This window comes from Chelon labrosus (genome assembly GCF_963514085.1).
Source record: "Chelon labrosus genome assembly, chromosome: 14".
Classification (NCBI taxonomy): Eukaryota; Metazoa; Chordata; class Actinopteri; order Mugiliformes; family Mugilidae; genus Chelon; species Chelon labrosus.
In genome coordinates this window covers 4493736-4521101 of record NC_140347.1, presented here as the reverse complement: position 1 = coordinate 4521101, position 27366 = coordinate 4493736, and the positions used below count along the sequence as shown (strand labels likewise).

The 27366-nt window shown below is 42.2% G+C and overlaps 3 protein-coding genes across 3 annotated transcripts; 2 read left to right on the top strand and 1 right to left on the bottom strand.

Annotated features, from left to right (window-relative positions):
- Positions 1 to 134: 134 nt before the first annotated feature.
- cebpz (CCAAT enhancer binding protein zeta) lies at positions 135 to 9495 on the top strand. Its single transcript, XM_084560444.1, has 17 exons — positions 135 to 337; positions 763 to 2252; positions 3332 to 3563; positions 3699 to 3867; positions 4012 to 4100; positions 4194 to 4247; positions 4351 to 4453; positions 4677 to 4736; positions 4830 to 4896; positions 5016 to 5122; positions 5253 to 5313; positions 5572 to 5762; positions 5854 to 5910; positions 6519 to 6620; positions 6713 to 6774; positions 6891 to 6972; positions 8219 to 9495. Exons 1-17 carry the CDS (start codon positions 137 to 139, stop codon positions 8389 to 8391), a joined length of 3300 nt encoding a protein of 1099 aa, XP_084416570.1. The 5' UTR covers positions 135 to 136; the 3' UTR covers positions 8392 to 9495.
- LOC311499473 (protein CEBPZOS-like) lies at positions 8430 to 12281 on the bottom strand (the record flags this gene model as incomplete). Its single annotated transcript, XM_084560455.1, has 4 exons — positions 12036 to 12281; positions 11376 to 11493; positions 11233 to 11277; positions 8430 to 8512 (listed from the first exon to the last, which is right to left on the bottom strand). The coding sequence occupies exons 2-4, from the start codon at positions 11491 to 11493 to the stop codon at positions 8430 to 8432; spliced, it is 246 nt and encodes an 81-aa protein (XP_084416581.1). The 5' UTR covers positions 12036 to 12281.
- Positions 12282 to 17505: 5224 nt separating this feature from the next.
- On the top strand, positions 17506 to 20121 carry LOC311499555 (hepatocyte nuclear factor 3-beta-like; the record flags this gene model as incomplete). Its single annotated transcript, XM_084560577.1, has 2 exons — positions 17506 to 17580; positions 18985 to 20121. 2 exons carry the CDS (start codon positions 17506 to 17508, stop codon positions 20119 to 20121), a joined length of 1212 nt encoding a protein of 403 aa, XP_084416703.1.
- Between the last annotated feature and the right edge of the window lie 7245 nt (positions 20122 to 27366).

Sequence of the window (27366 nt, the reverse complement as noted above, 5' to 3'; positions counted from 1 at the left end):
CGTTTTAAACTTAAACTAGGAAACTGTTACGTCGTTATTATACTACTAGTTTTCGGTGAAACCTGGCAACCCCAATACGGAAGTGGTTCCTTCCACATCCGGGTCATCCAGGTCTCCTCACGCTGTGGCAGCAAGCATGGCAGCGAAAAACAAGCTCCGCAGAAAGTCCAAACCTGCGAATAAAGCCGCGTTTCAGGCTGAAGACGCCGAACAAGAGGCTGAAAACGGCGGCGGAGAGGAGGACGGAGGCACGGAGGGAGATGGAGGAGGAGGAGAAGCGACGAAAGAAGACGACGGGTTCAATTTGGAGGAGGTTCTGCGGCTCGGAGGGACACGGGTGAGTTGGGTTTATTTACGCAAATGTTCCTCCAGTTAACGAGTTATTATTCTTATTTTTATAATTTCTTGTTTAATTTTGAACGAGTTTGATCAAAAGTGGCCTTGAATATTTATTTAAAACCATTATATTTGAGTTGTAAAAGCTGTAATTGTTTTAATGGTGTTTATAAAATGGTTCATATTTAATTTATATTTAAAGAGCCTGAAAAAATATTAAAAATGTCCAAAAATATGAGGTGTAAAAATAACTAAAGTTAAATTAAAATGTCAAACAAATAGATTAAAATAGTTTCAGTTATATAAACGTTTCCCAGAAGTTAAAAATCAAATTGAATCTCTTTAAAACCAGATCCTCAAATCATGACACTGTTTTCCTAAAGTATGTGGACACCTGTCTCTGACCTCGTCTCCTCCTGTCCTCAGGCTGATTTCGTCCTCCTCGCCGGCCTGGACGACTCCCAAGAGCTGGTCGACGGCGGGAAGAAAGGAGCGATAGACGACCTGGAGGAGGGCGAGCTAGAGAAGTTCATCACCAAGCTGGGCATCCGGGCGTTCGCCGACCTGCAGGTGGTCCCGGACGAGCCGGAGGGCGGAGCCTCGGCCGGCGAGAAGGACACCCAGAAGGCGAAAGTTAAGAAAGCGGAGGAGCAGCAGGCGTCCACCGCTCAGGCTCAGAAGAAAGCCGCTCAGCAGCAGGCGGCGAAGAAGACGAAAGACGTCCAGGGACAAGCTGGGAAGAAGGCGAAGCAGAACGTGAATGTGTTTGAGTTTCAGCAGCGGGACGTCCTGCTCATCAAACCTGGAGGGAAGTGGTTCGACATGGAGTACTCGGCCGAGGGCTCGTCGGCGCCCCAGGACGCGTCGCTGGTGTCCCAGTACAAGACGCTGGCCCAGCAGCTGTACGAGGCCGAGGTCAAGCTCTACAAGAGCAAGAAGAGTCTCCAGAAAGGAGCCAACTCCGCCTGGATGAAGACGGTCGTCTCCTCCGGCGTGCTGGCGGACAGGATGGCGGCCATGACGGTTCTGATCCAGGACGCCCCGGTGCACATGCTGGAGCACGTGGAGAACCTGGTGTCCATGGTGAAGAAGAAGGGCAGCCGGCGGATGGGCCTGATGGCGCTGGATACTCTGAGGGAGCTGCTGCTGTCCAGCCTGCTGCCCGAGGACAGGAAGCTCCGCCCCTTCGCCCAGCACCCGTTCGACCAGCTGGAGGAGAAGGCGAGCGGCAACCGGGACGCGCGCGACCGCCGCCTCGTCCTCTGGTACTTCGAGCACCAGCTGAAGCACCACGTGGCGGAGTTCGTGGCGGCGCTGGACGAGGTGGCCCACGACACGGTGCCGGCCACCAAGGCCAAGGCGCTCGCCACCGCCCACGAGCTGCTGTGCGGGCGCCCCGAGCAGGAGAGGGCGCTGCTCATCCAGGTGGTCAACAAGCTGGGCGACCCCGAGTACAAGACGGCGGCCAAGGCGTCGTACCTGCTGGAGACGCTGCTGCACAAGCACCCCAACATGAAGGTGGTGGTGTGCTCGGAGGTGGAGCGGCTGGTGTTCCGCGCCAACATCAGCGCCAAGGGGCAGTACTACGCCGTCTGCTTCCTCAGCCAGGTGATGCTCAGCCACGACGAGGCCGAGCTCGCCGCCAAGCTCGTCACCGTCTACTTCTCCTTCTTCCGCGCCTGCGTCAAGAAGAAGGACATCGAGTCCAAGATGCTGAGCGCGCTGCTGTCGGGCGTGAACCGGGCGTACCCCTACGCCAGCGCCGGGGACGAGAAGGTCAAGGAGCAGATGGACACGCTGTTCAAGGTCGTCCACCTGGTCAAGTTCAACACGGCCGTCCAGGCGCTGATGCTGCTGTTCCAGGTGATGGACTCACAGCAGAGCGTCTCAGACCGGTACTACGTGGCCCTGTACAGGTAAAGACCTGAGGCTGGTCCTCTGTGGCGTCCTAAAGTCTGTCCTTGTCCTCCTTGTCTTCTCCTAGATTTGGTCTCCTGGTCTCTTCATTGTCTTCTAGAGACAACTGGATTCATTCCAACCATCAAACATCTACTAACGACTGACTTCATTTATACAGTAGACGTGATGTTGGTTCTTCTTCATCCTCTTCATCTTCTTCTTTGTCTTCGTCTTCTTCCTCTTCTTCCTCTTCTTCCTCTTCGTCTTCCTCTTCTTCCTCTTCGTCTTCCTCTTCCTCTTCTTCCTCTTCTTCTTCGTCTTCTTGTTCCTCTTCTTCCTCTTCTTCTTCGTCTTCTTGTTCGTCTTCGTCTTCCTTTTCATCTTCTTCCTCGTCTTCTTCCTCTTCTTCGTCTTCTTCCTCTTCTTCGTCTTCCTCTTCATTTTCTTCCTCTTCTTCTTCATCTTGTTCTTCCTCTTCTTTGTCTTCATCCTCTTTTTGTCCTTCATCTTTTTCTTCTTCGTCCTCTTCTTGTTGCTCTCCTTCTTCCTCTTCATCCTTTTCTTCTTCATCCTCTTCGTCTTCTTCCTCTTCTTCTTCATCTTGTTCTTCTTAGTCTTCCTCTTCTTCTTCTTCCTCTTCTTCGTGTTTGTCCTCTTGTCCTTCATCCTCTTCTTCATCATCATCTTTTTCCTCTTTAACTTCTTCTTCATCTTCTTGTTGTTGCTCTCCTTCTTCCTCTTCCTCTCCTCCTTCGTCTTTGTGTTCTTCTTCTACCTCCTCCTATTCTTCCTCTTCATCGTCTTCCTCTTCCACATCCTCTTCCTCTGGTATCTTTCTCTCTAACTAACCATCACAGGGTCACGTTACAGGGACGTAGTTTTGTTTCTGTCAGACCTAAAATAAATAAAATAAATAATTAAAGATAATTCTCGTCTGAAGTTTGATCTGAATCAGGATGAAAATATAAATTAATATAAAAGAAAATAATAATGATCTTCAGAGGATGAAGCTAAATGTGAACATAGTTGTGTGGTAACAGACGTATGAGGCTGAGATGTGAAGACGTTTGTCTCTCGTCCCCCGTCCGTCCCACAGGAAGCTGCTGGACCCCGGCCTGTCGTCCTCCCCCAGACAGAGCATGTTCCTCAACCTGATCTATAAATCCCTGAAGGCCGACGTGGCGCTGCGACGAGTCAAAGCCTTCGTCAAGCGGCTGCTGCAGGTCAGCGCCGAGCAGAACGCCAGCTTCGCCTGCGGGGCGCTGTTCCTGGTGTCGGAGGTGATGAAGGCCAAGCCGGGCCTCCAGCTGCTGCTGCAGGAGGGCAAGGTGACGATGATGATGATGATGATGATGACATGTGGTCACGCTGACGTTACCACGGTGACGACACGTTGGCTGTAGAGAGCAACGTCTCTTCAGGAATAGTCCTTCAGTTTGTTTGTCTCTGCCGTCTTCACTCAGGACGGAGACGAGGAAGAGGAGGAGTTCAAAGACATCGCTGAGGAAGACGATGACGATGGTGAAGAGCGCTTCGTTGACGCCGATAAACTGGAGGACGGAGCGGAGACGAGTGTAGAGACGGTGGAGGTCAAACCAAAGGCGTCATGGGTTCATCACCAGAACCTGGAAGGTACCGTCAGAGTCTGACTGATTAATAAAGTTTAGATTTTATTTTATTATTATTATATCTCTCCTCTAGTTCATCACTAATTGATCTGATCTCGTTTCCATGACGACGTCTCCACTCTTTAATTGACCGTTGTTGTCCTTCCAGGAGGGACGAGCAGGCAGACGTACGACCCTCTGCACAGGAACCCGTTGTTCTGTGGAGCCGATCACTCGACTCTGTGGGAGCTGCAGAAGGTGACAAACAAACAAACTAACTAATTAATAAACTAATTAATCAATTAATTAATTCATAAACAGGAAGTAGTAACGGTTGGTTCTTCTCTGCAGCTCTCTCTACACTTCCACCCCTCAGTGTCGCTGTTTGCTAAAACCATCCTGGAGGTAAAACGTGACACAAACACACACATTTAATATTCACTTGTTTATGTGCCTGTGTCTTTATTGTCTTTATGTCCCGTGTGTCTTCATGTCCTTGTTTCCTCAGGGAGGGTCCATCCAGTACTCTGGGGACCCTCTGCAGGACTTCACCCTCATCAGGTTCCTGGATCGGTTCGTCTTCAGAAACCCTAAACAGCTGAAGGGAAAACGTAAACAAATTATTAGTATTATGACTCTATGTGGCCACTTCATTAGGTACGCTGGTACTAATACACTGTAATAGGACAAAAGAAATAGAGGATGAATGACAGAAAGACAGTTATATTAAATTAATACAGTGGTGTACCTAATGAAGTGACCACTGAGTGACTGTAAACAACAACTAGAGGAAGACGTGAAGACGTTCATGTTGTTTCTGTTGTTGTTTGTCAGAAAACACAGACGCTGCAGCGATGATGTCCAAACACAGAGGACCAGTCTCCTGTCTACCAGGTGAGACTCTCTCAGTGTTTATAGAACCAGAATCAGGTTCAGGTTCAGTCGTCTCATCTTCTGTCTCATCTTCTGTCTCGTCTTCGTCCTCAGTCAACGGTGAAGAGTTTCTGTCCAAAGAAGAAAGTCAGATCCCCGTCGATGAAATCTTCTTCCACCGGTAAAACTCAACCTTTGTTCTCACGACTGAATCCTTCAACATCTGTTCCTCAGCTTCACATCTGATCTGTTCCTCTCTGTTTCGTTCATTCGTTCATTCGTTCGTTCGTTTCTCTGCAGCTTCTTCAAGAAGCGTCAGGAGGAGAAGAGATTCCGTCGGCCACAAGGAGGCGGAGACAACGAGAGCGTGGAGGACGTGGACGACGACGAGTTTGAGAAACTACTTGGTGAGTTGAGACACAAGCTCCTCCCACTTAGCCTCCTAGCTAACAGTAGCTCTTCCTAATTTAACTTTTCTTCAGTGTGAATAAATGAATCCAGATTATTTCTAATTAAATGTTTGTTTCGTTTGAACAGATTCGTTTGAGGGAGACTCGTACTTCACTGATCTGGCTGATGATGATCTGGACTTTGCAGGGTGAGTTTTATTCTTTATGATTCATTTTAATCCATCCATCAGTAAACGAGTTACATGTCTACACTCACTGGCCACTTCATTAGGAACACTAGTGAACTAGTGTTTTTTTTTTCTGCATTTAACCAGAATCATCTTGAATCCAGAAACATTTCAAGTGTTGAATATTCTTTTCTGGACTCGTTTTAATCTGTTGAACCAATGAACTCCTCTTCCATCTGTCTTTACGTCTCTAATGTCTTTAACGTCTCTGTTTGTCAGTAACGTGAAGAGTAAAGACGGGAAGAAATCAGCAGACGACTCTGACGACTCGGACGTGGACGACCTGGACGACGAGGAGGTGTCTCTGGGAAGCATGGACGAGGAGGACTTTGGAGACGAGCTGGACGAGGAAGGAGGGACGTTCATGGACGTTGAGGGAGGCGGAGACGATGAAGATGATGATGATGAAAGTAGGAAGAGACATGTTTAGAGACACGTGTAGATCAGATGGTCTGATGAGAGAGAGTCTGATCTAACTGAGGAATCTGTGTCTTGTTTCAGTTCCAGAGCTGGAGGACGAAGACGAGGACGAAGATGATGAAGCTGCTGCATTTGAGGGTTAGTGTTTATTTATTTTATGTTAAAGCAGATGAGCTCCACTGTCCCTCTATAGTCTGGTGGAGTGGACGAGATGGATTGTCCATGATGGAGAGACGTTTGTCCAGTGTCCTCCTGTCCCTCATTGAGACAAATGTCTCCAACTCCATCCTACTCATGTCCTTTCTGCTGGTGCTGCTCCACCAACAAACCACAGCAAAGAACAGACTGGTAGAACGTCTCCAGAAGACCTGAGTCTACTCAGTCCATTCTTGTCCACAGCATCACTGTTGTCCCTCCTCTCCAGTCTGCTGTCCATGTGGACTCTCAGTAACCAGCTCCTTGGTCTTGTCCACATTCAGGACCAGGTGGTTTGTCTGGGACCAGTCTACAAAGTCTCCGATCAGTGTCCTGTACTCCACCTCCTGTCCGTCTCTAACCACAGCAGAGTCCTCAGAGAACTTCTGCAGAGCTGGACTGGATATGGAGACAGGACGGTCCCCTGTGGTGTCCCCACATTACTGACAACAAGTCCTCCTCAGCTACAATAGTAATAGTAGGATGTCCTATGATCGGATCCACCCAGTCCACGCTCATGTTAATAAAAAACAAATCTTCTTCTTCTGCAGATTCAGACGACGACGGTGAGGAAGCTCCTGACTTCAGTCCTCCAACCAAGAAGAAGACGAAGAGGAAGTCCTCTGAGGAGCTCGACTTCTCTGGGTCTTTAGGTCAGAGCTGAATTCATCCTGCTCCTCCTGTTTTTAGACGTCGGCTCCTTTAACGTTTGGCTCATTTATCATTTGATCGTTCTCTGGTTCAGGTTCTAAACTGGGGAAGAAGAAGAAGAAGAAGGATGTGGCCATGTTTGCCTCGGCTGAAGAGGTGAGATTTAACGTCTCTGTTTAGTTTATGACTTGTTCAAACGTTCAAAGATTTATGTTTGAACCTTTATTTATTGTTTAATGTTTAATCTATATTTGGTTTGAATCTTCTCTCAGTTCGGTTCTCTACTGGACGAGAACGCCGGCTCCAAGTTTGACAACATCGGGCTGAACGCCATGGCCAACAGAGACAAAGCAGGTGAGACGTCTGTCCTCACACTGAGAGGAGACATTAATTATAGATTATTATTAATGTTATATGTAGATTTTATTCCCTCGTTTTAATTAGACTTAGATCGTAGAGAAACGATCAGTTTATATCTAAATTATAAACATAAAATAAATGATTCTTCAGTTCAGGACGATAATTAAAGTCATGATGGAGGAATAAGACGAGACTCAGTCAGTTTAATTAATTAATTTATTTTAATTTATTGACTGGATACCAGCAGCAGATTTGAACTTCTCCAAAGAGACACAATCAGTCATTAAATATAAATATAACAATAACAACAGTTGATCTTTATCTGACGGACTCAGATAAACTTTCATTGTCACGGCCACTTCATTAGGTACGCTAGTGACTCAGCTGTGTTTTCACTGTAGAGGCTGAAGTTTGTAGAAGTAATGAAAGACGAACTCCGTCCTCTACAACGATCGATCGTACGGTGGAGTCAAAAAGAACCAGAGGACGTGATGAGCTCAGACGTTAACAAGAAACCGTTTTCATTCATTGATTCAGGATTTCCCCAAACAACGTTGATGCTACAACAAATCAGAAATAATTTTGCAGCTCACGTAGCATGTGAAGCTATCTGTTGTTGTTCACCGCTAAAAATGTTACGCCACTTTTAAAAACCCAAAGTTCTCGCTATTTTTAGACCGTGGAGAATTAAAATTATTTAAAGAGTTGTTCAAAACCTGGAGGAAACAACTCCGGACGTAACGTGAGCTAGCGAAACTTTATAAGAGCTAGCTAGCACAGTTAGCTAGCTATAGCAATATTCAGCTATTTACTATAAATTTAATTTATTTGCTGATATTTTATTTAATCGTACGTACGTTTGTCCACGTCTCAACAGCTTTATGTCCAGTATTTATGTAGATGAACTGATGAATTAGCTGCTGCTAATTGTCGCTAAATCCAACTTTTGCGTTTTTACGGTAATTTAAAGATGGACCGAAACAAAACCCTTGATCTTATTCTTTGTGCCGTATACTGGATAAATAGTTTATAATAGTTGGGATAGCTTCATAATTAGGCCCAAAAAATAATACTGTTAATTGTTGGAACAGATTTATCCCTTTAACGTTGCTAAGCTAATGAGTTCAGGAGTTTAACTACCCACAATGCAACACAGGCTACGTTCAGTCAGGTGCAGAGGTCAGGTGGTCGGTGTCATCAGTGATTAATCAACGTGTTTTGTGTTTTTTTTTGTCTCCAGCTCTGAAGCAGCTGAAGTGGGAGGCTCAACGTGACGACTGGATCCAAGGCCGCGACGTCAAGACGCTGCGCAGGAAGAAGACCACGTTCAACAAGAAGAAGATGTTCGGACGGGCGAGGACGGGGACGGGGAGCAGGACGTTTGGCAGCGGCAACAAGAGGAAGAAGAAGTAGATGATGATGATGATGATGTGGACTTTAAAACCGGCCGTTCACTCCTGTTTGGTCGACCACGCCTCCTGGTCTCTCTCTCGGATGCCGTGGATTCCCGCCAGCTCGTTGGACTGATAGTAGACTGAGAGGAAACAGGAAGTGGTTTTAAGTGTTAAAGCCTTTGAGGAGATGTTTTCAGGTTTTTGTAAAATTAAATACTTTCTTTTGTTGTCACGACTACCTGTGTTTCTGTTGCTAGGTTACACAAACACAACATCAGTCCTGGATCTGATCTGATCTGATCTCACCTGGTCCACCTCTAAGTCCCTGTGTCTCCACCTGGTCTTAATATAAATGTCTCCACATGCGTCCCCAGCCAGCACTTGAGATCTGATCTCAGTTTGTGTGTCTGTAAATCAGCAGCGCCATCATGTGGTCAGTAGAATATTGTACCAGCTGCTGTCTCTAATGGATCTCTACCTACCGCTGGATCAGAACCATCAACAGCTGCTGGTTGACTTGGAGACATGATCCAGATGTTGGAACAAGATGGAAAGACTCTCACATGTTAAGATCTGATTTATTTTAGAGACAAAGACTCAGATTAGAACTGAACCCTGGAGTCTAACGAGTTGATTCTAGTTCAGATCAGTTTCTAGTTTAGTTTGGTTCTCAGCTCCAAGACCAGAATCTTTTAAAAGTCTCTCGTTACTAATGAACAGACATCACTGATTCATGTGATCATTTCTACTAGTGGTTGAATGAAGGAGTTAAACTCCTCTTCCTCAGATCATCCCTGTTGAGTAGGTGGTCTTTAATGTGACCCAGGACTCATTGTGTGTTCACACTACCAAAGGAAGGAGGTCACATGTGTCCCAGACCACCTCCACATGTGGACTGACACCAGATCAGTGTTCACACCTGGACTGATGTTAAACGTGGCCTGGACCCCCACATTGTTGTTGTTGTCAGTGTAACCTAGCAACAGTACAGGAAGAAGTCGGGACTTGACAAAAGGTAGGAGCCTTCTGATTGGTCGGCAGAACCAGAACTAACAGATTTCTTACGTATAAATATATATTCTAAGTAATTCTTCTATGTTGATATTAAAGTTTTTGTTTCTGATCCTGTTTCTGTTTATTCAGGACACATGATGTTTGATTTCCATCAAAAAATAAAAATGTTTGAATAAAAAAAGTCCCTTTTAATTACAGAAACAAACGAGGGAAGTGTTTATAAGAGCAAAACTATGTAAGTTTAATGTAAATGTTAACTACACTGACACCTGCTGGTGAGTCACAGTAACAGCAGCATATTAAAAATAAATCAAAAATGTAAATAGAGAATAAAACATTCACAGGAAGTGAACAACGTCATTAAGGAAACTCTGTGAGGGACATTGTTCATACTTAAAAAGGCTAGTGTCCAGGTGTGAACACTGATCTGGTCTCTAGAGTCCAGGTTAAACAGGTCCAGGTGTGAACACTGATCTGGTCTCTAGTGTCCAGGTTAAACAGGTCCAGGTGTGAACACTGATCTGGTCTCTAGAGTCCAGGTTCAACAGGTCCAGGTGTGAACACTGATCTGGTTTCTAGAGTCCAGGTTAAACAGGTCCAGGTGTGAACGCTGATCTGGTCTCTAGAGTCCAGGTTAAACAGGTCCAGGTGTGAACACTGATCTGGTCCAGGTTAAACAGGTCCAGGTGTGAACACTGATCTGGTCTCTAGAGTCCAGGTTAAACAGGTCCAGGTGTGAACACTGATCTGGTGTCAGTCCACATGTGGAGGTGGTCTGGGACACATGTGACCTCCTTCCTTTGGTAGTGTGAACACACAATGAGTCCTGGGTCACATTAAAGACCACCTACTCAACAGGGCTGATCTGAGGAAGAGGAGTTTAACTCCTTCATTCAACCACTAGTAGAAATGATCACATGAATCAGTGATGTCTGTTCATTAGTAATGAGAGACTTTTAAAAGATTCTGGCCTTGGAGCTGAGAACCAAACTAAACTAGAAACTGATCTGAACTAGAATCAACTCGTTAGCTTCCAGGGTTCAGATCTAATCTGAGCTTAAAATATATAAATATTAAATAACCAGTTCTTCCTTCCTTTGTTCTTTCCCTCCTCCTTTCCTCCCCTCTTCATCCTTCTCCTTCCCTTCTTCTGTTCCATCTTCCTTACCCCCTTCCTGAATTACTTACTTTGTTCCTTCCTTCTTTCCTCTCATCCGTTTCCTTCTGTTCTTCCTCCTGCTCCCTCCTTCCTTCCTTCTCTTTTCTTCCTTCCTCCCTCCCTCCTTCTTTCCTGCTTTCTTACCTACCTTCCTCTGATCTTTCTTTCATTTCCTTCCTTCCTCACTTCTATCCATCTTCCTCCCCTGTTCCCTTTCCTTCTGCTCTTCCCCATCCCTCCTTCCTTCTCTTTTCTTCCTTATTTCCTTCCCTCCTTTTTTAACTTTCTTCCTTTTTGCCTTCCTTCCACCACCTTCCTTCCCTCCTTTCTTTCTCCATTCCTTCGTTCCTCACTTCCATCTTCCTTCCTTCCTTCCCTTTCCCTTTCCTTCCGCTCTTCCACATGCCCCATCCCTCCTTCTTTTCTAACTTTCTTCCTTCATTCCCTCCTTCCTCCACCCTCCTTCTTTCCTTCCTTTTTCTGTCCTTCCATCGCTCTCTTTTCTTCCCCCCTTCCTTCTCTAAAATAACTACCATCATAAATGAATCAGATCTTAACATGTGAGAGTCTTTGACCACATGATGACGCTGCTGATTCACAGACACACAGACTGAGATCAGATCAGACCAAAACTAATCACATCTATCAACACATTGACTCATGAACTGATTTATTTTATCTTCCTACCTTCCAGAATAGATGGAAACCTCCCGTTCATGGTGCTCCTGAAATCTGCAGGTGGAGGAAGTAAAAGAAAAAAAAAGGTGGATTTATTATTGTAGAGTTGTGTCTGACGGTGACGAGTGACCGTCCTGGGGTTACGTGGATACCTTGACTGGTGTTCATCTTGTGGTACAGAGCGTAGACCCCAAAGACGCCCAGCAGCTCCAGGACGATGACGCCCTTCATCAGCTTCTTGGCCAGACGACCCAGAGGTTTGGGAGACATCTGAGAACAGAGATGAGACCACAGACGTGCTTTTAATATCTAATCAGAGCCAACATCCTGTCTGCTTTAGTTTCATAAAAACTCAAAGTATACATAAATATTTAACACTATATAATCACAAATAAACATTACTGAAATTAAATTAAATTATATGAGACTGGTTTCAGACTCACTCTGTGACTGAAAGTTTTGTTTTAGCCAATATTATTCTAATTTTACTGAAACTGAACTAATGTGATTTATTTAGCACATTTTGAAACAACTTTACTTTGAAATGGTTCCATCTAAAAGTTAATGCCTTTCAAAATAAAGCTACAACGCGTCTTTACTCCTGAATCTAGCAGAATTAACCAACTGTTAACTGGAAGTGAATGTTTACAGGTTGTTGTCTATGTCAAGGTGTGTCCTATAACTATATTTAAATGTCTTTATGTTATAAAATCAGACAACAATAGTTTTTATCCTTCCATTTAAACCGAAGCTGTAACTAATTAAACCTGTTTAACCTCCAGTTTACGTCTTCTACTCTTAAATGAACTCACCTTTATATTTAGCAGAACAGGAAACCAGTTAATTGTTCGTTAAAAATAACCTTTAAGCGGCAAACGTTGCTTCAACAACGTGAAACGTTGTCAGGCTACAGCTCTTGTTACCCTTGTGTTGTACAATCAGTGCTAACGGCTAACAGCTAACGTGCTTGTTGCTACTTCCGGAGTACGGAAGCTCGATCGGTACAAATCAGTCTGTGAACGGATCGCCTTCTGCTATTAGTGCTACTAGTACTGCTACAACTGTGACTACTACTATCGCTACTACTACTACTATTACTACTAGTATTACTATTACTAACAAGAAGAAGAAGAACGAAAACACGTATCACGAAAAATTAAACCGCGTTATGCGACTCGTTTACCATAAAACGGGCAAAACATCAGCAGATCGCTGTCCATCAACGGCCGCTCCCGTTATCACTTCCGGTTCAACCCCGGAGTTGGTACATTCCCTTTCCGGTTGATGGTTGAGGTTTGTAAATTTGTTTTGGCGTTTGTAAAAGTGTTTTCTGAAATGTAAAAGTGTTTTCTGAAATGTAAATGTGTTTTCGGGACTTGTAAATGTTTTATGGTAATGTAATTTTGTTTTATGATGTGTAAAACTGTTTTCTTGCAAATGTTAATTTGTCTCAAGCTTTGTAAAAGTGTTTCACACTTTGTAATATTGGTTTGCACCTCATTTCTGATGAGAGGACCCAGGAAATGGTGTGTATAAATTACTACTAATCAACTCAACAGTCACTTTCATCAGTTCTGAAAACATCAGCAAAAAAAAAAAAAAAAAAAAAAGAAAAATGTCGCTAAGTCTGAATTTGGACCTTATTTAAAGTTTCCACTTGGGATGACTACCACAAGAGAGACTCTTCTCGTGAACTGGATTGCAACGCTGCACCTAAATCCAATCATCAACAATCAACACTAAAACACAGAATCAGTGAGGACAACTAAATAAATAATTAAATGTGACACTGGATTATCACAGAGAGTTTCTCAGAATAACTTCAAACTATGATAAACAGGAGAAATGTCTTTAAAGGGCCCTGAATAAACTTAAGTGATTCACAATTCTTTTATTTGTAAAAAGCTGCTTCATAGTTCAAAACTGTCTTCTGTTAGTTGGGCTGCTATATTTGGGATTGTTATTGACGCAACATGAATGAAACTGAATTTAATTTAGGATAAAAAGTGTATAGTATATAGTATACCAACACTAGATTAATGTTCAGTACAAGACAGCTAAAAATGCACACTTTTGTTGTCTGGATAAATATTGAACATCTGCTAAATAATACCCACTAATGTGACAGCTGTGATATTACAACAACAGATAAAGTTCACTAAAGGTAATACCTCTATACATTCACAATATATATATATATATATATATATATATATATATATATATATATATATATAATGGTTCGCACCAAAACTGAGAAATAATTGATCATGTGTATTTCAGTTTAATGAAAACTTGTCAAATGAAATAAGAAGAAGTGGAGATGTATATTTTGATTTTTTTTTTTTTTTTTTTTAATATACCCACCCACCAGTTAAGTTAATTAAACAGATTTAAGTAATTGATCTAATTGTTTTGCAGGTGCAGGGTCTCACCAGCAGGTGTCAGTGTCGCCACAATGAGAAAACACGGCTCCAGGTGTTGAGTCTGTTTACTGGTCTTTAGACTCTAGTGTTTCTACTATTCTCCCAGTGAAATATTTAATTTCCTCCATGTGGACTCAGCTGAACGAGCATCTGCTGCAGGTTAGATTCCTTAGCTCTGGACTAAGAGACAATATTTTTTCACCTGAGTGAAAGAAGCATGAGTTTACTGCCGAGCAGCTCGAGAGGAGTCACTGAACGATTAATGCAGATAATAATAATCAGAGGACATTAAAACCTCTTTATTTCATTTCTAAAATGTTAAATAATGTTTCACTTGCTGTATTTTTTTTAGTCAAAAACGTAATAATGTTTAACTTAACTCTTTACATTTTTGGAGCTGAAACATTGTTTTCTTTTAGCATGTTTGCCTAAAAAAAATCAAAAAATCTAATTGTACCAGCTGCTGTCTCTAATGGATCTCTACCTACCGCTGGATCAGAACCATCAACAGCTGGTTGTTGACTTGGAGACATGATCCAGATGTTGGAACAAGATGGAAAGACTCTCACATGTTAAGATCTGGTTTATTTTAGAGACAAAGACTCAGAGTAGAACTGAACCCTGGAAGCTTCTTCCTCAGAGGAACCAGGTCACTGATGAGGAAAGGAAGGAAGGAAGGAAGGAAGGAAGGAAGGAAGGAAGGAAGGAAGGAAGGAAGATAGAATGGATAAGGATATGATCATTTGAGTTAAACTCCTCTTCCTCAGATCAGCCCTGTTGAGTAGGTGGTCTTTAATGTGACCCAGGACTCATTGTGTGTTCACACTACCAAAGGAAGGAGGTCACATGTGTCTCAGACCAGGTCCACATGTGGACTGACACCAGATCAGTGTTCACACCTGGACCTGTTTAACCTGGACACCAGAGACCAGATCAACCAGTATTCTCTTCTAAGTTGCAGCTTTCATAAATAACCCCGATCAACCTAACAGTGTCCCTCTCACAGACAGAGGGGGGTATTCTGGTCTGTTTGACGTCCACAAACATGAAATAAAAAGTGGCATGTGTGCAGAGAGCATGGTGGTCTCCTTCTTCCTCCTCCTCCTCCTTGTCTGTTCAGTCTGTCCTTTCAGAATCACCACCAGGTAAACACACACTGTCAGACCACAAACACTAAAACCACACAGCTGAGGAGGAGGAGCAGGAGGAAGATCCCGGGACAGAAACACTTTCAAACTCTGGGTTTATCCGATGATATCTCAGCTGCAGCTTTACCTCTTTAACAAATAGACAGCCCAGCCTCCTCATCCTGACACGGATCAGAGACGCTGTTTATTCTGAAACACGACGATGGCGTGTTCACGTTTACTCAGGTATTTTATCTTCATGACACTCAACGCTTTAAATCCACATTTATTTGACTAAATTAAGCTTTTCACACGTAAAACAAATAAACTGTGGACTGTTAGATGTTACAGTGAACATGAGACGATCACTGCATCCTTGAAGAAAGAAATGAGGACTCCCTGCCTTTTCCTTTTATTTATTTTAATTCATTTTTAATCATTTTTCAGTTTGGTCAATCGGTCAACAAAATAATCATCTGTTATTGTGCAAAATATTAAAAAATTTGATAAATTCCAATTAAGAGAATCAGAAAACTGCTGCTCACACATACGTTTTTTGTGTTATATGACTTTGCTTTATCTATTTCTGAGACGTTCCATTAACATCCATCCTTGGTGACCTGATCACAAACGACCCAGGACGTCTCATCATTGATGGACCAATGAATTGTGAATTCTACCAGTGAACTCTAAAAGAAAATGTCAGGACATCTGTCCATGAGCTGAATGTGAAGAGAAACTGGGTCATGCGGCAAGACAACGAGAACCAAGAACACAAGTGGTTCTACAAAAGAACGGTTAAAGAAGAACAAGATGAATGTTTAGGAACGGCCAAGTCAAAGTCCTGACCTTAATCCAATAGAAATGTTGTGGAAGGACCTGAAGCAGCAGTTGATGTGAGGAAACCCACCAACATCTCAGAACTGAAGTGGTTCTGTTCTGAGGAATGGGCTAAAATTCCTCCAAGCTGCTGTAGACCACTGATCAGCAGTTACCAGAAACATTTAGTTATAGCAGATACTGGACACAAGGCTTCACTGACTTTAGCACCTTACAGATATGTAATTTTGGCTCATTTTCTTGAATATACTGCTGCTTCATGTGTTTGATTGGGTTCTCTTTGTCTACTTTCAGGACTTTGTTGATGTTTTGAGTCATTTTTAAGCAGAAATGTAGAAAATTCTACAAAAACCTTCAAGCAGCAACACGTACAGTATAAAACACATATTTGTTCTTCGTGAACCTCGGCCTTCAGTGCTTTTATTTTGATTCATGTGGCTGAAGTGTTGATTTTCGGTTCGCTAAAACTGACTAAATAAATTCATAAGTATAATATTTATGTTTCATGTGTTTGATCACGTTCTCTTTGTCTAGTTTCAGGTCTTGTGTGAAAATCTGTTTGTTTGTTTTTAATTATTTTATGAAGAAATGTAGAAAATTCTGAATGAACTAACATTTCAGCAGCTATAATATGAAATAAACTTAAAAACATAATGGCTTAAATCACACTAACTAAACTATGTCCCTAATTACCAAACATGTCCGTTAAAATTGCAGATATACGCTAATCTTTCACAATAATAAACTTCACATTCAGGTTTTTATTTCAGTCGATGACAGTAGGGCATATTACAATAAGTTTTTTAAAAAAACACTATCCTATTGAATTACCATCCGTTTAATATTTAAAATGAAATAAATGTCTAATTTCTAAAAATCTACACATGAAAATGTTGAAAAAAACATATCCACCTTTTTTCTTTTCTTCTTGAAGCCCAAATGAACAATTTTATTTATGTTTGACCAAACGTTTTTATGGGAAGAACATATTCACATTTTTATAGGATCCATGTCTCAAAATCATATTTCAGGACCTTTTATTTTAGCTCATCTTATTTAATCCATCTGCTTTATTTCTCTCTGCATAAACAAAATGAAATGGCGTTAGCTACTCTGTAAAAAACAAAGACAAACTGGACTTAAATGAGTTTTGGTTTTAGCAGTTATTGTTCTTTAATAAAAAAAAAATTAATTTAAGTCTGAGTCTGAAAACGTTAGAAATATATTTCTCTTGAAACCCTAATGCATCTTTATTTATTTTTTTGCAGCCGAGGAAAACAGGTAGAAACTAACTGGCTCTTTATTAAATAATCAGTTTTTAAAAATGTTGAATTCAGAAACATGTCACATGCTCATTTACTAGATGATGAGAGAGTAAATTAGAAATAACATAAAAACAACAACACTATTTTATTAACTTAGCATCCACTTCATCTTTTAAATTAAATGCTAAAAAAAAAAAAAAAAACATAAACTCGTTTCTCTTCCAGTTTTTGCTCCTTGTTTTTGTTGTTTTTCCATCATGACTGAAGCTGATCTACTGTCTACGTCACAGGGGCCCCTAGCTTCCACGCGGCCGTGGCCCCCCGAGGCCCTGCTGGAAGTTTAACCCGCCCCTGCGATGCTCGCAGCTGATTGGTCAGCGGCTCCGGCTGCAGCGCCAGCGCAGGTGCCGGAGCCGCTCAGTGCGCAACGGAGCGTCCGCAGGTCGCAGACTCCGCTCAGGTGTGAGGCAGAGTCAGTCCCGGTGGTTTGTTTGTTTTTTTCTTTTTTCTTTTTCGGAGCCAGGATTCACCGGCTCCGGTACCGGCTCCCAAACCGAGGACAGGGCCCGGGGTTTGGTTTGTAGCTGAGGCCGTGTGGATGAATCTGAGCCCGGGGCGTTAAGGATGCTGAGCGCCGTTAAGATGGAGGGACACGAGCATCCGGACTGGAGCAGCGGCTACTACTACGGAGAGCCCGAGGTCCGTGTCTGTGTCAGGACGATGAGTAGAGATGAAATAAGATGATTAAAAGAAACTATTAAACATTTATTAAACATCAGGATTAAAGCTCAGATGAACTCTGAGGAAATTTATGGTTAAATAATGAAAGAAAACAGATGATTTATCTTAAACATGCGTCAATTTAACCATTTAACGAGGAGAGGGTTGTTTTCTTATAAATCTGCAGTAAATATTATTAAACTGAGACATTTAACTTGAGCTGAAATTTTGAATGTGACGCTTCAGATGTTGAGTTTTATCGAGATAATACCTGACATTTAAGAAATGATCATGTCTGTATCAGAGAGGTCACAATCTTCTAAATTAATTTATAAAAACTGAGATGTTTTAAAAGTAAAAATCACTTTAATTTATTTTCCAGCATGAAAGTATGCAGATTTAAAATAATCAAACACAACAACAAAAAAAACAACAACAATTCTATAGATTATTAGAAATAAAATAAATGTGGATTACAGCTTCATCTAAAAATCTAGACTTTAGAAACTTAAGAATAATAATAAAGAAGATAAAAACTAAAATACACTCTTCTGGATGTTTAACTGTATTTAAATGATGTTAGGTTGTCGGTAATTATCATGTCCTTTTCTGAATAACACAACATTTTATCTTATGAAATAAATATTTGCAGGATTGTAGGAGGTCTCAAATCCTCTAACTCATATAAAGGATGTTTTATTTTGCACATTTTAACATGAGAATGTATAACTAACCAAAAAATATATCTCTTTAAAAGAAAATCCTGTTTGTCTCCGTGTGTTTGGAGGACTTTCCAAAACTCTGGCACAGGTCAAATTTAATGTAGATAAAATACTTAATACTAAATATATGAGAGGAAAATAAAGAGTTATGGATCAGGATATAAATATGTGTAGATTATCTGGAGAGTTCTCTTAAAATACACAATAAAAATAAAATATTAGAAGATAATGAGTTACAGAAACAAATTAATGTGGAATAAATTAGTTAAATTAATATTAGGCCCTGCGATGGACTGGCGACCTGTCCAGGGTGTACCCCTGCCTCTCGCCCGATGACAGCTGGGATAGGCTCCAGCAGACCCCCGTGACCCTTAACAGGACTAAACGGGTATAGAAGATGAATGAATGAATGAAATTAATATTAAATTAAAACTATAGTTGCACTAAAGAGTGAACAGTAGAATATATCAGACCACACATACATTTATAATATAAAAAGCATTTATAGATGTGATTCTGGGGAAAAATCACATTTTAAAGAAAAAATAAAACAGAGATAAAAGTAATTCTATTTATAGTTTATTAGAGGAGATTCTAATTTATATTTCATTTACTTATTGACTTGATTAACCGACATTAAATCCTTCTCTCTGTGTTCCAGTGTTACTCTGCACCGGGAAACTCCATGAGCAGCTACATGAGCGCGCCCGGTATGACCGGCGCGGGCCACATGAGCGCGCATTACGGGGTCAGCGGCTCCTCGGGGCCCGGCGGGATGGCGCAGAGCCCGGGGGCCGCGGCGCAGACCGGAGCCGGGATGACGGGTCTGGGCGCCGCGCTGCCGCCGAGCGTGAGCCCCATCAGCCCGCCGCCATACGGGACGGTGCCGGTGATGAGCCCGGTGTACGGGCAGGCCTGCGCCATCAGGGCCCGGGAGTCCAAGCCGTACCGGCGCAGCTACACGCACGCCAAGCCGCCGTACTCGTACATCTCCCTGATCACCATGGCCATCCAGCAGTCCGGCAGCAAGATGCTGACGCTGAACGAGATCTACCAGTGGATCACGGACCTGTTCCCGTTTTACCGGCAGAACCAGCAGCGCTGGCAGAACTCCATCCGACACTCGCTCTCCTTCAACGACTGCTTCGTCAAGGTGCCGCGCTCCCCGGACAAACCGGGGAAGGGCTCCTTCTGGGCCCTGCACCCTGACTCCGGGAACATGTTTGAGAACGGCTGCTACCTCCGGCGGCAGAAGCGCTTCAAGTCCGGGAGGAAGCCCGGCTCCGGCTCCGGGGACAAGGACGCGGGGAAGCCGGGCGGCTCGGAGCGCGGATCAGTCACCGGCAGCTCCGGCTCGGACTCCCCGCACTCCCCCTCCTCCACCCGGTCCTCTGAGGTGAAGGGGGTCGGGGTGGAGAAACCACAGCCCCCCAGCCCCGTGCGCGTTCCTTCCCCTCTTGCGCACACGCAGCACCTTCTCACGCACCAGCACCATCACCACCACCACCACCCGCTGCTGCTGCACGAGAGCGCGCACCTGAAACCAGACCCCCACCCTCACCCGCACCATCACCACCACCATCTCCACCACCCGCACTACTCCTTCAACCACCCGTTCTCCATCAACAACCTCATGTCCGAGCCGCAGCACCACAAGCTGGAGCCTGTGGTGCAGTACGGAGGCTACGGCTGCCCGGTGTCCGGGGCCCTGATGGCGGCTAAAAGCGGCCTGGACCCCGGTCACACCGACACCAGCTACTACCCCATGTACAGCAGACCCATCATGAACTCCTCCTGAAAGACAGAAAGACTCCTGTACATCAGTAAACGAGCTGAGGGGCCCTCAGTGTTTCATCCTGGGGGGCCCTCAGCAGACTGTTTTCATTTGTGTGTTTCTGCGTCAGATAAAAAAAAAAAAAACTTCATATAAAAAACTTGTTGTGTTGTTTTTACACCTTTAATTCATTTTATTATAATAAAAATAAATTAACTAATACATTCTAATACTGGATGAAACACACGAGACAACATGAGAGAAATTATATCTACTAAATAAATGTTGTAATGTTCACATTAATGTGGAGCATTTGAACGCAACAGACTCTGGTTTCTAAATGAGACGTTCAGGGACTCAGTTTAATAAACACATTTGATTGTTCAAGATGATTTTCTGAAAAACACATCTCTTAATACAACACAAGGTAAACTAGAGGTTTGGAGTTTTGTCTTTTATTTAATATTATTACCACTGAAAACAAATTAATTCTGTTGATAAACTCATATAATGTCAACATGTTATTCCTCCAAACACATTTTTGCACATTTTTCAAGTTCAAAGTGGAACCTGCATCATGTAGAGACTTTATCATCGGTGATGAATATATTTGCTCTAAAACGTCTTAAAAAAAAGTCAACATTTCCACCAAATCTCCAAAATAAAGATTTTAAAAGTAAAATCTCCAAATGTTAGCAAATTCCTGCTCTCATATGTTAAAGGAAAGCAAGAAAAGTCCAAATTTGTTTATTTGTTAATCATTCAGTTCATAAAATGGACTTTCATTTACTTTAGTTTGCAATATTTCTATTTTACGTATTGTTCTAAATTGGTATAAAAATGTCAAAATTTTTCATCACAATCTTCCAGAAATCTAAATAAATAAATAAATAAATAAAAAATCTCCAAATGTTCCCAAATAGAAATACAGGGAGCAAGAAAAAGTGCTGATTAGTTTCCCAATCGATTAATGTCACCGTGACGCCTCCGCGGTCTTGTTTCTTTGGTCAAACGTTTAATAAGTTCAACAGGTCAGAATATTAATATTCAGATTTATGCAGAAACATGTCTACTATGTTATCTCCAAATGGAGCACCTGCACATTCCCTCCTAATTAGCTCTTTAATCATCAAATAACCTTCATTTGTTTTAGAATATCTGATATCACTTTATACGTTAGTGTGTTAAAGAGTTACAGCAACTGGTAAATTATGCAAAAAAATAAATGCTCAAAAAACTAAAAAATCTAAAATGTAAAATGTAAAATCTATCCATCTATCTACCTATCTATCTATCTATCTATCTATCTATCTATCTATCTACAATCATCCCCATCATGAAGCACGGTGGTTGCAGCATCAGGCTCTTTTTGGCTCCTGGACGACTCATAAAAGCTAGAGAGTGAAATGAAAGCAGTGCAGTTTAGTGAAATCCTGGAGGACGGAGTCAGATTCAGTCAGAAAGAGAATTATGACTTGGGAGACAATCTATTATTCCAGAAAGACAACAACCCTGAAGCACAGTGGTTTAAAGACAACAAGGTGACAGAGTCAGAGACCTCAATCCAATCGAGAACTTCTTGTGGCTGGACTTGGAGAGTCCTGTTCATACCCAACACTCTGTGAAACCTGACAGTTCAGAGAAGAGGCTTGGAGTAAAAGTCCAGATGTAGAAACCTGACTGAGTCCAAAGAACTCAGACGTAGACGGGGTGAATACTTGCGCAGTCAGTCATTCTATAATCTACCAGACATGTCCAAAGTACAGGTTGATTTATAATTAGTTCAGATCATTGTACTATTTAGTTTTAAAAGCAGGTGAAACTGCTAGGGGCGTCACTAACAGCAACACAGTAGACAGTAATAAGTCGATATTGTTAAGCTAAATACATATGCTGAGTACAGAAAGCTCATCTGCTACATACTGTGAGCTTTAAATATGTATAGCTGTTATAAAAACATGCAGCACCATGAGTAGCATGTAACACTGTGAAGCCTGACGTCTGAAATAACAGACGGAAAATCCTTGTTTTTCCCTTTTATTTATTAAAGTGCTCATTCATAAGACATTTAAACTAAATAAAAAGTTCATTGTATTTGGATTATTTCAAATGTTTCTGTTGGTTTAGTTGGATTTTTTTATTTTCACCTTTTTATTTTGTCTTTCAGTAGAACAAACTGTTTCTGCTCAGGCAGAGATGGTACTGGTAAATATATATTATACAGGTTATGATCGTTATTTAATTATTTTAATGGAAATCAGAGACTGGGGAAAAGGCAACAAGTGAACCTCTGCAACATTAGGTTTCAGAACGTAAATACGTAAATATCTAAACATTCCTCTCATATGTAATAAATCAAATGATATCTTAAGACGACGTAAAGTGATGACTAAATCAAATTGCTGTATCACATTTTAAACACAAGTATGAAGTATTTATAGGTTTCTTCAAGTAAATATTCATATTGAAATATTAGTATATAACTGATATTTTTCCTTTGCAAAATTAGCAGAGATTTCCCAAGGAAAAAAAAACTGGAAAGTCAGTCCTTGAAAGCGGCCATTTTGGAAATGGCTGCCAAAAGCAAAAGGTTTAGGAAAATTCAATTATTCCTTCACAGAAAATGAGAGGAGTTGTGTCTGCTGTGACCAAAGAGTAGAATATACAAAACTCTACAACTGTTTTTCATACTTTTCTAGGCGAACAAAACACAGGTGAATTTGAAGCTTCTGTTTAAAGACTTAGCTTCCAAATATTTTATTTTAACAAATTCAATTTAAAAAAAAAGGGAAAAAAGGGTCATTTGGGAGTATTTCACTTTATCAGGTATAATTTACCAACATTTATTTGATTGTGCTAACCTTAACACATTGGCGGTGTGGTGATATACCTCAGCTGAGTGGACCAGCCCTTTGTATATTCCCCGATATGTGGCCCTCAATAAAAAATATTTGGGACACCACTGACTTACAAGGTCTTAAATTCCCCAAGACTCATAAATACGGTAATCAGGACGCCACTTGAAGGCAGCACGAGACTCGGACCGAATTATATCCTTGCACGAATGAATGGGAATAAAATCCCAATGAACGGATCAAATCCTGGTAATAAGCAGAGCAGTGGAGCTAAGAGAAAATTCGGGGCATCACTTAAATCATCAGGATTCATCTTCTGGGATCCATGAACGTCTGAGCCAAACTTCAAGTCAATCAGTTTGGATGGTTGTTGACATATTCTAGTCTGGACCAAAGAGCCTCACTCTCAGCCAGATTAAAACCCTCTAACGCTCCGTAATGAAGAGCAGGGACGAGAATCAAAAGAGGAACGTAACTCAACCTTAAAGGGACGATTAAAGGTAAAATGGCGCCTGATAAACGAAGGCCTGGTCTGGCGTGGAGGTGTGACGAGCGGCTCCTCGGGGCCGAGCGGCTCCTGTTTGCTTAAGAAAAGCAATCAGCGCGTTATGAATAATAATGACCTCTCCCTGACCGAGAATAATGGGAAGGCTGCATGCCGAGCGCCTCCAGGTCAGGGCTTAGCCAACGACGGCGTGTTTGGACAGCGAGCGTTTACCACACATACACACACATGCATACATATGAGGGATGTCCTAACCTCGGCTTCCTGTGCATAATTATTCCTACAGAGCTGCACGAAACGCTCCAAGACATGAAAACAAGGAGCTGTAAATCTACTGTAGGGCTTGTTCCACCTTTAATGTGGAGCTTCTTATATTCTGATGTGTTTACTCTGAGCTTTATTCTTTTATTTGTGGTCATTCTGATAAACTGGAGGATCCTTACATTCAACAGACCTTTTATCACGGCACAGTTTGTCTTGCCTCCTATTGAAAACTTGGTTCATTGCCACTGCAGTAAGATTGTTCAATCTGCTGGGTGCCCCTTGGGTAGGTCTTCTACTGTCATTCCAGATCTAACAGATTGCCACTACTGTAGTTTGATTTTTGTCACATCACATCACCTTAGTGAGCTTTCCTATTGAAAACTAAGCTCATTGCCACTGCCGTAGTTCAACGTTTGTTGTATCAGTTAGGGGCCCCTAAAATTGCCACTGCAGTAGTTTAAAGATTGTCCAACGCATTGCCACTGCTGTAGTTTCATGTTTGTCATATCAGAAGTGAGCCTCTTAAAAAGTTTCCTACAGTCATTGAAAACTTAGCTCATTGCCACTGCTTTAGTTTAAAGTGTGTCATGTCAGGTGGGGGCCCCTAACATTGCCACTGCAGTAGTTTAAAGATTGTTCAATCAGGTGGGGGCCCCTTGGGTAGGTCTTCTACTGTCATTCAAAACTTAACGCATTGCCACTGCAGTAGTTTAACGTTTGTCATAGATGGGGGTCCTTTAAAAAAGTCTCCTACTATCATTGAAAACTTTTCTCATTGCCCCTGCTGCGGTTTAAAGTTTGTCATGTCAGGTAGGGGCCCCTTAGTCAGGTCTCATGCTGGTATTGAAAACTGAGCACATTGCCACTTCTGAAATTTTAAAAGTTTCTGCCCCGCCCACATAATTAATAAATCCTTAATAAAACCTGTTGTATACATTTTGATCCTTGTCATCTGCCCCCTGGTGGACGTATCCATGCTCTGCAGTCAGGAGATTTTGGCAGCCGTTTCCAAAATGTCCGCCTTCATGAACTTTCTGCTTTGTTTGCAGTGAAATCTTTCCTACTTTCAAAAAAAGATCATTTATGTTGTTACTGATATTTTAACACAAATATTTACTCTATTGAAGCGATGTATTATTCAGAGACTAAACGGTTTTTAGGCCGTCGTTGCCTGAGAAAGAACAGAAACGGTTGTTTTTATTTTATTTATTTTTTTCTACCACAAAGCAAATTAAAAAGGATCCTATTTGGGGTAAAAATGAAAGCAAACCAATTTCCATAAAAGCCCGAATTATCAAATATGATACAAAACTAAAATCATATGTGAAAATCTTTTTTTTTTTTAAATAAATAATTTTCTCACTGTTATTTCTCATGACAGACTTCCCAGAAATAATATATCAGATCATAACATTCTCCTGAACTAAATTGGGAAGAAGAAGAAGAAAGTGTTATACTGTTTGACTTCTGGTTGCCTCATAAAATGACTGTAACAAAGACGTCCTTTATGTGTTTGCATTTTTGTTTTGCCTCTCCAGATGAAAAGTGTTAATGGTGAGCTCCAGATCTGGGACAATATAAGATGCATTAACAGAATCAAAAAGTGTAATTTAGTGTTAATATTTCCACAGCTTCACCACAGACTCTGTGTTCCTGATCTTCTGTGTCTGCTGAGCCTCTTCTGCTGCTGTCATCATGTGTACACTGAGCAAACCTCCACATCTTCCTCATATTTGCGCTGGGCTTTATCGGGCCCTCGACCGGTTCCCAGCACACAGCGCTGGGGGGGTGAAGTTGAGCAGACATGACGAGGAGGGCGGGACGGTTTTTATTTGGATTATTTAAGGATGAGTGTCTGAGACGGAGAGAGACGATGCTGCTGGAGGTTAACGTCAGGTCGTGTGGCTCGATGATGAATCTGTCACCTGATTTCAACACTCTGTTTATAGGTAGTAACTGTTGGCACGTTACCATAGCAACTGTTACCGACACACTTCCACAGCAACCACGTCAGATATATTTCCATAGCAACCACCCACACAGTTCTACAGCAACTGAAACTGACACATTTGCAAAAAAAGGCAACTGATACAGCTCGATAGCAACCCTCTCTGAGTTATAGTTCCATGGCAACTGTGACTGACATGCTTCCATAGCAACCACTACAGACATATTTCCATAGCAACCCTCACAGTCATATTTCCATAGCAACCACAACAGAGTTCGTTACCAACCATGACTGACAGTTCCACAGCAACTTCTACTGACGCACTTCCATAGCAACTGTTACAGACAGTTCCGTAGCAGCTGTAACTGACAGTGCCATAGCAACAGCTACTGACTAATTTCCAAAGCAACCCCAAGTGATACAGTTCCATAGCAAAACTCGCTGACTTATAATTCCATAGCAACAATAACTGACATTTGCGTAGCAACTGTTACTGACGCACTTCCATAGCAACCACTCACACAATATAGAAACCACAACTGACACATTTCCAAAAAAATAACAGCTGATACAATTCCATAGCAACCCTCAAAGTCATATTTCCATAGCAACCACAACAGATACAGTTCCTCTGCAATCATGACTGACAGTTCAACAGCAACATCTACTGACACACTTCCATAGCAACCGTAGCAACTGTAACTGACAGTTACCTAGCAACCACGATTGACAGCTCCATAGCAGTGGCCACTGACTAATTTCCAAAGCAACCCCAAGTGATACAGTTCCATAGCAACAACTTCAGACATATTTCCATAGCAACCACTTACACAATTCTATAGAAACCACAATTGACACATTTCCAAAAAGACTCACAACTGATACAATTCCATAGCAACCCTTACAGTCATATTTCCATAGCGACTACAACAAACACAGTTCCATAACAACCATGACTGACAGCTCCATAGCAACTGCTACTGACTCATTTCTGTAGCAACGGCTACAGACACATTTCCGTAACAACCACAACTGAACATAGCAACCACCAGAGAATGTGCTGGTGTACGTTTTAGTTTTTGCTTACAACAATATCACAAATGTAACATATTAAATATCACAAGGAGTTGGTCTAACACGATAACACCAGACAATATGATAATGACTAAACTTTCTGGTTATGTTTTGTCTCCCAGCCCTTGGTAAGGATGCTGTAACTCTGCTGGTGCCAAACTACTATGTGTGATATCAAACTGAAGCACTTGAGAATCTTTCCATGTGACCATAATTCAGAGACCAGTGACGTCTTCCCATCAAACTGTTGTAAAAGTTAGACTTCATCCCACAAAGTCCAGAGTGGAGCCCCAGCCTCCAGGAAGTGTTGTCCCTGACTTCCAGCCACCTGTGTTTGCTCATCAGCTTTCCTCTCGGCCTGGCAGGGCGAGCGGCAGCAGCCAGATAACCCGAGGCTGTGGACTTCAACAAAGGCAGCAGGTTTTTAATACAGTTAATCATCGTCTGTGCCCTGCTTTGTTCGGCAGCTCTGCAGGGTTTCATGTTGGCGTCAGGAGGCCACGGGTCAAACACCAGAAGCTCTGGTGTTGACTGTGACTTGATGTGTTGTGTACGGTGGCCCTTCAGGATAAAGCACAAACACGAGTGGAAGACGCTGAGGGGCCGACGCTACAAATGCTACA

Bases quoted from the DNA above. Each gene is read 5' to 3' on its own strand.
- cebpz (XM_084560444.1), top strand. From the start codon at position 137: ATGGCAGCGAAAAACAAGCTCCGCAGAAAGTCCAAACCTGCGAATAAA. The intron at 4,454-4,676 runs GTAAACAAATTA...GTTGTTTGTCAG, and splicing joins TAAACAGCTGAAGGGAAAAC to AAAACACAGACGCTGCAGCG. The intron at 5,123-5,252 runs GTGAGTTGAGAC...TCGTTTGAACAG, and splicing joins CGAGTTTGAGAAACTACTTG to ATTCGTTTGAGGGAGACTCG.